Here is an 11,974-nt window from a genome sequence, read left to right on the forward strand (position 1 = left end):
TTTTTTTTTATTTTTTTTTTTTTTTTTTTTTTTTTTTTTTAATGCATAAAGGATTAATAAAGTACACGTCCTATTTTAGACTTCAAATGTCAGCTCCCATGGCGTAGTGGTCACTGCGCTCGCCTTGCACGCGGGAGACCCGGGTTCGATTCCCGGCGGAGTCAAGAAATTTGTATCATGCAAATGATTGATTCCGTGACTGGCTGTTGCGGAGCCCACGCAGCCTCGTGAGGAAAATGAGTAGCTATGACATATATATGCGCATAGCGACCGGTGCCAGCATGGTAGGTAAACATTGGATTTTAGGATTATTGAGATATTGGGAAGATCCTACAATGCTGCGGTGAGCACCAAAGTTGTGACATAATAACACAAAGAAACTGCATTTACATTTACCTACATACATACCTACCTATCTACAATAAATTTTGTGTAGCAATCTTGCAATCACCCATGTGCCAATTTCAGATTTTGCCCGTGTGCCAACAATAAGACATAAGTTTGGATATCCATTTTTTATTCCGAGCCAAATTTGGTCGTACCTACTACGTAGTAACATATTGGCAATAATAGAAAAATATCGACACTGCCAAATTACGTGACGGTAATATCAATCAAGAGAACTCGTCGCTTCAATAGAAGCGACGAGTTTCTTTTTATGATGCCAAAAAATACCTACGGTCCGTTTGAGTACTTACCTATCTTAAGAAATAAGTAATCTGTAATTACTATAAGACATAATAATAGTAATAATAATAATAATAATAGTGCTTATTTATACTGCTCGCATAGGACTGAAAAGTCCCATTACTCCAGCAGTAGGCTACTACTATTATTGTGGTCTATGCGAAACAAAAACGGATCAATATGGCCGACTCTTTTTATCTTCAACACCCTAGGTGCCAAGCTCGATCATGTTTACCCACAATGTTTCCACTCGCTTAAAATGGTCTGTTTTTCATTCCTACGCCGCATCGATGCGGCGTTCACTCTGCGTCAGGAGTGGGGGTAAAATGTGGAAATTCAACAAACATGACGACGTCTAGTGGAGAAATTACGAAACATTTTTTTCATTTCCCTCAATACAATTACAATATGGCGGAGCGCGGTCAAACTTTCTTGACTTGGCGGGGCGGAGCGCTACCGCGCTCCTTAATATCTTAATAATATCCTCCCTTAATTCCAGTTGTATCCCTCACACAACTGAAAATCCCCGGAGAAACGACAAAATCCCCGGAGAAACGACAAAATCCCCGAAAGTGGAAACTACGTAAGCGCTCGTGGCAGCAAGAGTGGTGGCGCCATTACTTGGCAGCCAGGGGGTTAAAGATGAAAAAGAGTCGGCCATATTGACCCAGTTTTGTCTCCTCCGCGTAGCGAACACGCGAAGCCCCCGGGGGGTCGAGCACGAAGTGCGAGTTTTATCTATACGCGAATTTCGGGTGTTACCCCATTCTCAAGATGATATTTAATTAAGGTTGCAATTAAATATCATCTTGAGAATTAATTCGGGGTAGCACCCGAAATACGCGTAAAGATAAAATATATTACATTTGTAAAACTAAAAGTCAAGAGTTTTTTTTATTTATTAAGTTTTTTTATTTATTAAGTCAAGAGTTTTTTTTATTTATAACATAAGACTAATAGATATAAAAGATAACTTTCATTGTTTAAAATCTTTACTATGTCATTTTATGAATACTATGTTATCTACCGGCTTGTGTAAGAATAAAGACATCTGTATGCTCCTTACAGAAAATTGGTTGGGAGTGAAAAGGGGGTACACAATCATTTAAGGAAGGATTAAATTAATCAAAATGGACATGCTGTCCAATCACATAGGTACAACATAAAAGTCAAACACATTCCTATTTCTGTTGATTTTATTATTATTAAAATAGATATACGAGTATTATTGTAAAAGTATTTAAAATAAAAATATACTTAAAAAGTACATTTTTGCGGTTTTTGTCAGATAAATAGTATGTACATTTGTATCATTGAAGCGTTCTAAAAACAGTCTAAAATCTAAACGTGAGCAGCTTTTTGAATAAATTGAACCTGTACACAAGAATATACATAATTGCAGTGCGGAATCGGCGGGAACGACCTGATTATTAGTGTTAAAAAGCGCCTAAAGAGGGGCAAAAAAAAGCAGTATACCTACCTCTATCAGTTGTATATTATTTGACCACTTGGTTATCTATTGGACATTAAGTTACCTTACATTTTCATCTCATTGGAAGACCAATCTGTCCATCTTGAAATAGGTCATCAGAGGGACGAGTGGAGACAATACTTTCATAGGTGCAGTGTCAACACGAGAGCACTAGAAATTATTCACCAAATTCATCAAGGAAGGAAAGGCGACCATCAGATTCAAAAGTCCTCCAGAAGATATTATTATCTCTCATGAAGATGGCAGAACCCTGATGTCTTTCCTCACAATACTTATGAAAGTTCTGAAAAATGAACCAATCAACACCACCCATGTGATAAATCCACAAGACACCAAGATTCCCATGAAACCCAAGACTAGCCTCATTGTTAATACTGTCAAAGAATATTGGCATGAATTTCCAAGGACCCTCACTTCATTGATGGTAAAATGGAATATCCTTTTCTCATCAGTTAAAAAGCATATCTACATTTCATGAACCAAGAGAATCACATACCCATGTCATGGTAAAATCATTAGGAACTTTTTTACATATATTTAAAAACCGTTTTTAAACTTGAATTTTCTGTTGTTCTTACAGGCCTCTAACATTGCTCTTGATGACATAGGCAACAAAATGAGACCCTTGCTTCAATTGAAGGTTCTGGATCTTTCCAACAACTGTCTGACTAATCTTCCTGAATATCTGGGAAATTTACCACTAGGAGAGTTAAACTTATCTCATAATCAACTTACTCATCAATCTAACTGGTCTTGGATGAAAAAACCTTGCATACAGAAAACTCTCAATAAACTGGTTCTAAGCCATAATAAGGTACATGGTTAATTTAATTTAATTTAATATCACCATATTATCACTGATTTTTTTAAACCATTTTCTTTTACCCTAAAAAACTCTAAACTTTATTTTTTATATTTTTTTCAGATGATAAAGTTGCCTACCACCACATATAAGTTTTACAACCTGATAGAGTTACATCTAGAATCCACCAATCTCATTACAATGCCCATATGGCTGTGTACTAGCTTTCCCAAACTCAGGTAAGTAAGAAGTATGTAACTAAAAAGGAATTTTACTTGTGTTAAGCATAAATGTTTGTCACAAATGTGGTTCCCTGCTCAATAAACTACACTAAATTTTATTACTTCACTTGGACTTGAACCACCAACCTCCAAAGTCCACCTTGCTCACCAGCTCACCACTGAAGTTGGTCTTGAGAAGTATGTATGTGACTATTGAGATAACACAATCAAGTGCTTGGTGGGGGGGTAGAGTTCATTAATTAGGATTTTAGTGAACTGCACACATTTTCATCATTATCTTTAACGAAGTTTATTTTTTTAATTATTATTATTTTCATTATATTTAAATATGCAATTTAAAGGATCAATATTCTTTAATATGTCTATCCTGCTTTTCTATTGTTTTTATTTTCAGAGTTTTGGATCTGTCAATGAATACTTTGATGTTCCTACCTGCAAGTGTTGAATCTTTTAAGCATTCACTTGATACATTCATAGTCCCATTTGTTCATACACCCCATGATTTTCCACTGACATCAAACTATACCAGTTTTCCATCTCTCAAGAGTTTGGCTGCCAAATTTGTATTCCCCAATAGGTAACAATCACTATTTTTTTACTCTCATAGGTCATAAGACAAGTATAAATATAAAATTGGATTTTAATTTTATTATTACCTATTGGGCATTAGTTTATTTTTTATTTTATTTTTTTTCTAATGACGGTTTTTTTCCTTCCCTCACAGATTTAAACTAACTCCAAAGACATGTCCAGAGAGCCTCATCATTTACCTTTTCAATCACATCAACCACTGCAAGTGTGGACGTATTGTGTACTCTGAAGATGACCGTCTGGTCAGTGGTCATTTCAAAGAGGAAGCTCTATGGTCAGATTGGTCCAATCATATCACACACCAGAGGATGGCCAATGTAGGACGGGTCAACATTCTCTATCAGCCTTGTGTTAATAAAACCAAAAAGTGTGGATAGAAGAAAAAGGAAAAAGCAATAGTACCTATTATTTCTAGTGCTCTCGTGTTGACACTGCACCTATGAAAGTATTGTCTCCACTCGTCCCTCTGATGACCTATTTCAAGATGGACAGATTGGTCTTCCAATGAGATGAAAATGTAAGGTAACTTAATGTCCAATAGATAACCAAGTGGTCAAATAATATACAACTGAAAGAGGTAGGTATACTGCTTTTTTTGACCCCCTTTAGGCGCTTTTTAACACTAATAATCAGGTCGTTCCCGCCGATTCCGCACTGCAATTATGTATATTCTTGTGTACAGGTTCAATTTAGGTACCTACTTACCTCTGGTGCAATTTTTCCCTCGAGTTACCTACCTATCTACCTAACCTATACAACGTAATTGGATACCTATACTTACCAACAGTGTAAGTAGTGTATGTAGGTACCTGTACCTAAATATCTATCTGTAACCTTAATAAATAGGTAACTATACCTACCTACCCGAGTAACAACCTAACACAGTAACACTGACTTACTAATTCAATTTCATAGGTGGCCTCTAATGTGTAAGAAAACAGCTCAGCCACAGTAAAACTGACTTACTAATTTAATTTAATAGGTGGCTCTAATGTGTAAGAAAACAGTTCAGCCACAGTAAAACTGACTTACTAATTTAATTTAATAGGTGGCTCTAATGTGTAAGAAAACAGCTCAGCCTGATATGTGATGGGGATTTTCTAACACATCCCCGTGTTGAGTTAATTAACAGTCATCAACTAATCAGGTATGTTACCATTGTTACCTATACCTATCTATCATTCTAATAACCTAACTAACCTTTAAAGGTAACCTCTGTGGTTTAATGGGTCCCGGGTTCGATTCCCGGCGGGTTGAATCTATCTTGTTTATTTGGGGTAGCCACACTCACTATCAGGGAGACCTGACTACAAGGACACCTGATCAGGTCTCCTGTTTACCAGGCGAGCGCCTTGACCACTACACTACCGAGGCAGGTCGTTTTCAGCAGATGATACAAATACAAAATAAATATCTCAATTACTAGGTACCTAACTACTATCATACTATGGCAGATTTTACTATGTAATATCCAGACAACTAGAGTTCACTAACAAATAACCACCATCCAGTTACATTGTGGTTGCTGGAGAGGTATTGTTGTGTTTAGAAAGTTGGTACGACTGCTAGGTACCAGTGCCAAGTCCCAATCTATAGGTAATACCTATTTATTGTCATACATAACAGATCTGCTCATAGCTAGGTTCAGACACACAAAACCAGTATACCTAACTACCTATGTACATTGCACAGTACAAGTGTACATAATAATATATTACCTATGTAAGCTGACGAATATTATGAATACACCCGTAAATGAAAATGGGTACCTACTATAATAATAATAATGATGGACTCTTGAGTGGAAGGTAACCACTAGGCGAGGTTAACACCGGAGGAGTTCTCTACCACATAACCCTTGGAAATAAAATATCCCATAAATTTGTTAAAATTAAAAATAAAAGACTGAATGTTTCAAAATAAAAGAGAGAAGGACTGAATAGGAGAAAACCAGCTTAGGTATCCGAGAACGAACTTTATCTGTTTAGGATGAAATCCGCCCCGGATGGGAAGCGAACCATCGACCTAGCGCTTACAAGGCAGACGCGCTACCCTCCAACCCCGAAAGAAAAGAGAGAAGGACTGGATAGGAGAAAACCGGCTTAGGTATCCGAGAACTAACTTTATCTGTTTAGGATGAAATCCGCCCCGGATGGGAAGCGAACCATCGACCTAGCGCTTACAAGGCAGACGCGCTACCCTCCAACCTGACGAATATTATGAATATACCCGTAAATGAAAATGGGTACTATAATAATAATAATGGACTCTTGAATGGAAGGTAACCACTAGGCGAGTTTAACACCGGAGGAGTTCTCTACCACATAACCCTTGGAAATAAAATATCCCATAAATTTGTTAAAATTAAAAATAAAAGACTGAATGTACCTAATTAAAAGTTACTTAAATTGCACTGGTTTTGTTCATGTCTGATCTAGGTATCTTTATCCACACAGCTATTGAGGTATATTGGATTTCTGGCATTAGCAGGTTAGTCAGTAGTCACTCATGTTACAATTTATCCAAAGGATTGAGCTACAAAGATTCACAACTGAATAGGGAGAACTGTACGGTTAGAATTTCAGTACAGGTTGATCTTTGGATAGATTGCAATGTGTGAACTCTAGGTAACGATTGTTTTGATTTACCTAATTCTTGAACTAAATATTATGAAGACACATCGCACATCTAATGAATGGAATAACGTAACTTCTCCTTTAAATAATAATAAAAGTTACCTTAGTCCATTAGAAATGCAACAAGATTTCTAAAGTTCGTATTTTACAGCAACAAAAATATGCTATTTCATATGGGAAGAATATTTTCGAATATAAATGGTCCTAGATTTTATTTTGTACACGGAGTAAATAATGACTAGAATAATACTGACAGCATAGATCAAGAGCACCGTAGTCTCTTCAGGCATGTAGCACTTGGATATGTTGAAATGGTCTGGAGAAATAATGCCCTGTCAACAGATGGAGAACACATTGAACATTTCTAAGGGTCATTGCTAAGCAATATTGCCGGTATATAAAAGCACACACATACAAGACAGTCATGGTCATGGCTAATTAATGAAAAGACCATGTGGGTAGTTTTCACTCATAACAATGAAGCTCAAGGCACTTGACTAGCTTAAGGTTTCTTCTTGTCGCTAGGTCGCCCTTCATATTCAAATTTCAACATGAGTATAAGTAAGTAGTGCTTTATTTAGACCGTCAGTTTAGAACAAGTTATTCCATTATACCAACAGTTTACTAGAGCACCTCTTTATTGATATATTTGTAAATACAAAGATATACAAAGACCACTTTGTAAAAATATAAAGCTCTGACATATATATCAAGTGTTCTAGGAGGCATAGGTATGAGAGGTAACACTGAACGAAATACAGTACGCGAGGTAACACTGAACGAAATACAGTAGGTACGAGGTATTTTAATTTCTTTTCTCCTGCTTATCAACTTTATTTGACTTACCATGAGTGCGAGGTAACACTGAACGAAATACAGTAGGTACGAGGTATTTTAATTTCTTTTCTCCTGCTTATCAACTTTATTTGACTTACCATGAGAAAGCTGGGATTGTTCTTGTTTCTCCAGCTAAATGAAGGCACTGTATACTCATGGACTTTACCATAGGCGTGGTATTTATGACACCCGTTGTGAGTATGACCATCAATCACCAATCTTGGATTCAGATAGTCCAAAAGCTGCAATAGTAGAGGAGCACATTATCTTAATAATAATTAACAATATCTGGGCTCCTTCCAAGTCCTACCTAAACCCAAGTGTTTGTATTGAACAGTTAGACTGGCCTAAATCTGAGTGTCTGTATCTAGGAAAGCTGGGAATAACAAGATGTAAACAATTACCATATCTGTAGACTCCTTTGATATACATTCCCAGCGCTGTCTGAACTTTTTCCTCTTCTCAATATCAGGCGCGGAGTCTGGTCCAGAACACTCCTCGTCCGATTCTCTGTACAAGGGAAAATGCTGCAAACACAAGCCAAACCATGCCTGCTTTAACAGGCGGAGTCTGGTCCAGAACACTCCTCGTCCGATTCTCTGTACAAGGGAAAATGCTGCAAACACAAGCCAAACCATGCCTGCTTTAACAAAGTGGTCTAGGTTCCATGTGTAGGTGCATTTTATAAGTGAAGCCAGTGGCTTTTTGACTGCATTAGTTCCTGATAGATCACTGAAGTTGAGCAACGTCGTGCGTGGTTGATATCTAGAGGGGTGACCCTTTGATGTCTGTTTGGAGCCTCTCGAGGGCTCTGTAGGCTGGTTAATATCCCACCAAAATACTATGGTTACTTTACTTACACTACCAGCATAGGACTGGAAAATCAGTTTAATTCTCCTCAATCTGTGTGTCTGCTTTGACCTCATCTTTCCCCCCTCCCCCTGTAGCACACCATTTTACTATCTACCTTCTTTTCTATACAAAGTCAATCTGTGTGTCTGCTTTGACCTCATCTTTCCCCCCTCCCCCTGTAGCACACCATTTTACTATCTACCTTCTTTTCTATACAAAGTATACAGGTGTGATCTGATTCTACTCCAGTCAGAATTTGAACCTAGCACCTCCAAGTTGAGGGTAAAGTACTCTCAAACACAGAAGTGGGTGCACATATTTGTAGGATGGTCTACCTGTAGAATGATGGGCTGGCTGTAAGATCCAAGCTTCATAGATTTTGGACATTCCCTATCTTTTCTACAGCATTTTAGTTTAGCTGAAACCAAAACAAACGGAAAAAATATGTAAGTTAATGTTAGGTCCCCAAAAAAAGTACCTACCTACCTATGTACCTACCAACTATGCTCCTGTCTACTTATAATCAGAAAGTCTTGTAAAAAATACCTGTACTATCAAAAATCAACCTACATAAATATATCCAGAGGAGGGACCGATGTAGCTGTTTTTACAGCAGCGGTGACAAGTAATAATCCTGAGAACCCCAAGATAGCCTTTGAGATCAAAAAATTCTATCAGAAGAACCTGTAGAATGATGGGCTGGCTGTAAGATCCAAGCTTCATAGATTTTGGACATTCCCTATCTTTTCTACTGCATTTTAGTTTAGCTGAAACCAAAACAAACGGAAAAAATATGTAAGTTAATGTTAGGTCCACAAAAAAAGTACCTACCTATGTACGTACCAACTATGCTCCTGTCTACTTATAATCAGAAAGTCTTGTAAAAAATACCTGTACTATCAAAAATCAACCTACATATATCCAGAGGATGTAGCTGTTTTTACAGCAGCGGTGACAAGTAATAATCCTGAGAACCCCAAGATAGCCTTTGAGATCAAAAAATTCTATCAGAAGAAAAAAGAACTCTACCAGAAATAAGGCTAATCCTATCCTGAGCAGGCTTGCATAGAAAACAGCCATCTCCTTCTAGAGCCATGCTGTTGATCAGAACAAAATAGCTGCCTTTGATGGAAAGTAATTTGACCATGGATGAGTTGAAAGCCCTTGAGAAACGGTCATTCAAATAGGGATGTAATCTGGAATTATAAAATTTACATGTTATAATTACCTATTTATTATACCTATGGACCTTTTCATGAATGTAAAAATAAGTAGCATGCTCTCTCTCTTTCTCTCTCACTTCTGTCAATTATCTTTAGTCTATAGACTTTACTCTTGGGTTATGCTAGTTTGACACTTACTATTATATCCTTGTTATGCAATAAATTCCAATTCCAGTAACAAGAACAGGAGGATTAAAGTAAATAGTCGAAATCTCATCTACCAAGGAAGTTAAGGTACCTACCCACCTGTAGTGAAAGCCCATGTCATGATTACCAGGAACCACATGAAGTTCAGTACCGTCTGGAGTGGAGAACAGAGAATAAAATCTCCTCACATAATTGTCAAAATCTTCTCCACCCACATACTGGCCTTCATCTAGTAAGTCGCCTGAAATTGAAGAGTTATATAATTTTGGGCTGCCATAATTATGAATGATTGGTTCCCTAGATCATACAGACAGGCCAACATTTTAAAACTAAAAAAAAAAAAACAACTATTTTCTAGAACAGGGGTTTCCAACTAGCGGCCTGCATGAGATTTGTACAAAACTTATCTAAATGTGAAAAAAGGCAAAAATCTTTGATTACTTTTTGAAAAATTTGGCCTGTGGCACTCAAAATTCAATTGGACTGCATTTCTGGAAAGTTTGGGGGGGGGTGCTCCCCTATGTAGGTACATATGTGGCCCGTGAAGTACCTCCCAATGTAGCATGTGGCCCACATACACATGGAAGTTGGAAACCCCTGTTCTAGAACTTTAGATCCCAGCCAAAGTGAACTTGGGCATGTCATACATACATAACAGATCTGCTCATAGCCTAGGTTCAGACACACAAAACCAGTATACCTAACTACCTATGTACATTGCACAGTACAAGTGTACATAATAATATATTACCTATGTATATTAATGTTATGGCATTACAGTGGAGCCTCAATATAACGAACCTCGATATAGCGAAATCCTCGATATAACGAACCTTGATATAGCGAAATCCTCGATATAACGAACCTTGATTTAGCGAAATCCTCGACTTGTAATGCCGCCACTGGTCGCTACTCGATTAAAGTAGCTACTCAATTGTCCTCACGAGGCTGAGTGCACCCCGAACTCCAAGGAACTTGGGCCAGCTAGGTTCCCAGAAGGGGTCTCAAATTTTTTCATCTTTAAACTACCCTAGACATACCCTATTTCAGTATTTACCATGTTAATGTTACAATACTATAGGGCACCAATTTAATTACCTAAGACAAAAATATGTTCAGGCTGATGCAGTGCCACAGCAGTCTGGAATGTTTTGTACATCTGCCATTCACGTCGTAGTTTGTCAAACCAATGACCTCTGAATGGTCCTAATAGATGTGTATCTGCTATGAAAATAGCTTTTATGTTATTGATGGATTCAGGAGATGCAGGCCAGTTGCACTGAAAAGAAACATAAGCATTTAATTTAAAGTGGGCAGCATTTTCTACAGCCGCCCACTGTCAGATAGACCTGACATGTACACCTGAACAGGTCTGTCTGATAGTGTGTGGCAGCAATAGTGTCTCTTAGGTGACCTGAAAGAGACCTAATAATTGATGAAAATTCAATGAGTGCCACCTGACAGACCTGATGAGTGTGTGGCAGTTCTATCAGGTACACTTGATCCATAGATTTTTGGCTTGATCAGGTCTCATGTTTCAACAAACTTTGGTGTACATACTTAAATATCAAATGGCTGTAAACATCTACCATAATGAAACCATGCTAGCACAGTTCTTCCACTCACCTGCCAAAGCACAAGTTGGTACACAAAGTGCTCACAAAATATGAAGACTCCTATTAGAAATAGGCAGACTTTCACCAGCAAGGGTTGACACAAATGCCAATACCGCAAACGCATGGTTAAATGCTACAGTTATACATTTCAAATTCATTAAGGTAGGTATGTAAGTATACTGAGATAAGGTACTGGAGGTACCACCCAGATTTTAATTCATCTTGATGGGGTGGGTAGGTATTACCTATCAGATAAAAGATATATGACACATCTGGGTTAAACACATTCTCACAGAACTCTTTGACGCAAAACTGGTAGACTGCTAGACTAGTTCAAAATGATAAAAGGAGATAAAATGAAAAATCTAAAATTTGATTGAAAATATTTGAAAACTGATTCAAATACAGCTAGTGATAGTGAGTACAGTACAGTACACAGTACAGTTAAACAGTTTTAAAATTTGGCGGTACTTACGCGCAGCCACAAGGCCTAGACACACCAAAACCGCACGGTTTTTATTTTGCGGCTGCCGCGCGGCAACCAAGCGATTTTTTCTTGCGATGAATTTCGCCGCTAGCGGCAGGAGATTTTTTATTCTTCTTTGGACTACTACCAAGAAATTCAACCGCGTCTTTTCAAATTTTTTCAAAAGTCGAAAATTTGTATTTTCTTTAAAAAATGAAAAATCTAAAATTTGATTGAAAACTGATTCAAAATTCAAATACAGCTAGTGATAGTGAGAGTGAGTACATCAGTACAGTATACAGTACAGTTAAACAGTTTTAAAATTTGGCGGTACTTACGCGCAGCCACAGAGTTATCTAAATACACCTCTGTACTCTGTGCGC

General features: G+C 37.5%; 3 protein-coding genes across 4 annotated transcripts in view; 2 read left to right on the top strand and 1 right to left on the bottom strand.

The window, feature by feature from the left end:
- The window catches only part of LOC103505742 (GTP-binding protein 128up-like), a 14,094-nt gene extending 12,741 nt beyond the window's left edge, over positions 1-1,353 (top strand). The window contains exon 4 of the mRNA XM_008470099.2: positions 1,187-1,353. Within this exon, the coding sequence (XP_008468321.1) occupies positions 1,187-1,353 (167 nt within the window). The remainder of the gene's footprint in view (positions 1-1,186) is intronic.
- A 984-nt stretch (positions 1,354-2,337) lies between these two features.
- LOC103505732 (toll-like receptor 8) lies at positions 2,338-4,391 on the top strand. Its single transcript, XM_008470088.2, has 5 exons — positions 2,338-2,603; positions 2,760-2,993; positions 3,105-3,220; positions 3,618-3,800; positions 3,948-4,391. Exons 1-5 carry the CDS (start codon positions 2,433-2,435, stop codon positions 4,189-4,191), a joined length of 948 nt encoding a protein of 315 aa, XP_008468310.1. The 5' UTR covers positions 2,338-2,432; the 3' UTR covers positions 4,192-4,391.
- Positions 4,392-5,893: 1,502 nt separating this feature from the next.
- LOC103505733 (metallophosphoesterase 1) lies at positions 5,894-11,547 on the bottom strand. Of its 2 annotated transcripts, none has more exons than XM_017442566.2 (8): positions 11,136-11,547; positions 10,608-10,788; positions 9,609-9,750; positions 9,169-9,335; positions 8,475-8,557; positions 7,692-7,814; positions 7,386-7,529; positions 5,894-6,782 (listed from the first exon to the last, which is right to left on the bottom strand). In XM_017442566.2, the coding sequence occupies exons 1-8, from the start codon at positions 11,247-11,249 to the stop codon at positions 6,615-6,617; spliced, it is 1,122 nt and encodes a 373-aa protein (XP_017298055.1). In that variant the 5' UTR covers positions 11,250-11,547; the 3' UTR covers positions 5,894-6,614. The 2 variants fall into 2 exon arrangements, with proteins under 2 accessions (XP_017298055.1, XP_026676802.1); XM_026821001.1 differs by lacking the exon at positions 8,475-8,557 and adding an exon at positions 8,824-8,906.
- Between the last annotated feature and the right edge of the window lie 427 nt (positions 11,548-11,974).

The sequence above is a fragment of the Diaphorina citri genome, unplaced genomic scaffold (genome assembly GCF_000475195.1).
Source record: "Diaphorina citri unplaced genomic scaffold, Diaci psyllid genome assembly version 1.1 scaffold192, whole genome shotgun sequence".
Taxonomy (NCBI): domain Eukaryota; kingdom Metazoa; phylum Arthropoda; class Insecta; order Hemiptera; family Psyllidae; genus Diaphorina; species Diaphorina citri.